This window comes from Lipotes vexillifer, unplaced genomic scaffold (assembly GCF_000442215.2).
Source record: "Lipotes vexillifer unplaced genomic scaffold, Lipotes_vexillifer_v1.1 scaffold1011, whole genome shotgun sequence".
NCBI lineage: Eukaryota > Metazoa > Chordata > Mammalia > Artiodactyla > Lipotidae > Lipotes > Lipotes vexillifer.
The window spans coordinates 1,757,664-1,758,916 of record NW_006787698.1 but is presented as its reverse complement, the minus strand read 5'-3'; the positions used below and the strand labels follow the sequence as shown (position 1 = coordinate 1,758,916).

At 66.2% G+C, this 1,253-nt stretch overlaps 1 protein-coding gene across 4 annotated transcripts in view; it reads left to right on the top strand.

Annotated features, from left to right (window-relative positions):
* LONP1 (lon peptidase 1, mitochondrial) overlaps positions 1–1,253 on the top strand; it is a 31,552-nt gene that overhangs the window by 19,981 nt on the left and 10,318 nt on the right. For all 4 annotated transcript variants that reach the window (XM_007460552.1, XM_007460554.1, XM_007460555.1 and 1 more), the window contains 2 exons: positions 560–771; positions 847–1,011. In XM_007460552.1, the coding sequence (XP_007460614.1) occupies positions 560–771; positions 847–1,011 (377 nt within the window). The remainder of the gene's footprint in view (positions 1–559; positions 772–846; positions 1,012–1,253) is intronic.

The window sequence follows — 1,253 nt, the reverse complement described above, 5'->3', positions numbered from 1 at the left end:
GGCCACCACCCAGTGGGGGAGGAGGGCCAGGCAGCTCGGGGGAGAAGGGTCTGAGGGGCTTCCTGTCTGGGCGACGTGGCTCAGCCCACCTGCACTGGGGACGCTGGGTCTGGGAGCTACGAGGGCGGAGGGGGAGCGGGCGGAGGGGGAGCGGCTCGGGGTCTGTGTAGCAGGCAGGGTTGGGTGCGGTCCTGGGGGGGAGGGCACAGAGGAGGCAGGCTCTGAGCTGCTCAGGCATCTGCTGATTGAGAGGAACTGCACGGGAGGACGGAGCTTGGCACCAGCAGGCTCTGCACGGTGGGCAGGTAGAACACAGAGGCCCGGCGCAGATTGTCTTCAGGTTTTCATGTAACCCGGTCCCCGCAGATGGATCTGCTGCCCTGAGGTGGCCGCAGGGACATGAGGTGTGAGGGATGAGAAGGCTCTAGGCTGGGATGAGCCAGGGAAGGGACGGTGAGGGGAGTCCCATCGCTGGGGACGAGGGTGAGGGTGTGGCGGGAGCGGCCGTCCAGGAGTCTGAAGCATCCTGGGCTCATGGGCTCTGCCCTCGGTTCCCCAGGAGGCTCCACGCTATTTGTTGAGACGTCCCTGAGGCGGCCGCGTGACAGCAAGGGGGACAAGGACGGGAGCCTGGAGGTTACAGGCCAGCTGGGGGAGGTGATGAAGGAGAGCGCCCGCATCGCCTACACCTTCGCCAGGGCCTTCCTGATGCAGTACGACCCCACCAACGAGTACCTGGTGACCTCGCACATCCACCTGCATGTGCCTGAGGTGAGGCTGGACCCGCGCCCACGCCCCACGCCCCCCACCTAGCAGCCGCCTGCCCACCAACCTGTCTCCCCCCAGGGCGCCACCCCCAAGGATGGCCCGAGCGCTGGCTGCACCATTGTCACGGCCCTGCTCTCCCTGGCTCTGGACCGGCCAGTACGGCAGAACCTGGCCATGACGGGTGAGGTCTCCCTCACGGGTAAGGTCCTGCCTGTGGGAGGCATCAAGGAGAAGACCATTGCGGTGAGTGTCCCGCGTGATAGCGCACAGCCGTCGTTCACATGTCAGGGCTAACACCCCTAGGCGAGAAGAGTGGCCGGCCCTGAGGCCCAGCGGGCATGGGATCTGGATCTGCCTGGCCTGGGACCCCTGCTGAGCTGACTGTCTAGCTGCCCCTCCCTCCACAGTGGTTCTCAGCCTTTTCAGCCCTCATCTCAGCTCCTCAGGGATGAGTAGGGTCTCCTGCTTCCTCGCTTCCCCGCCCC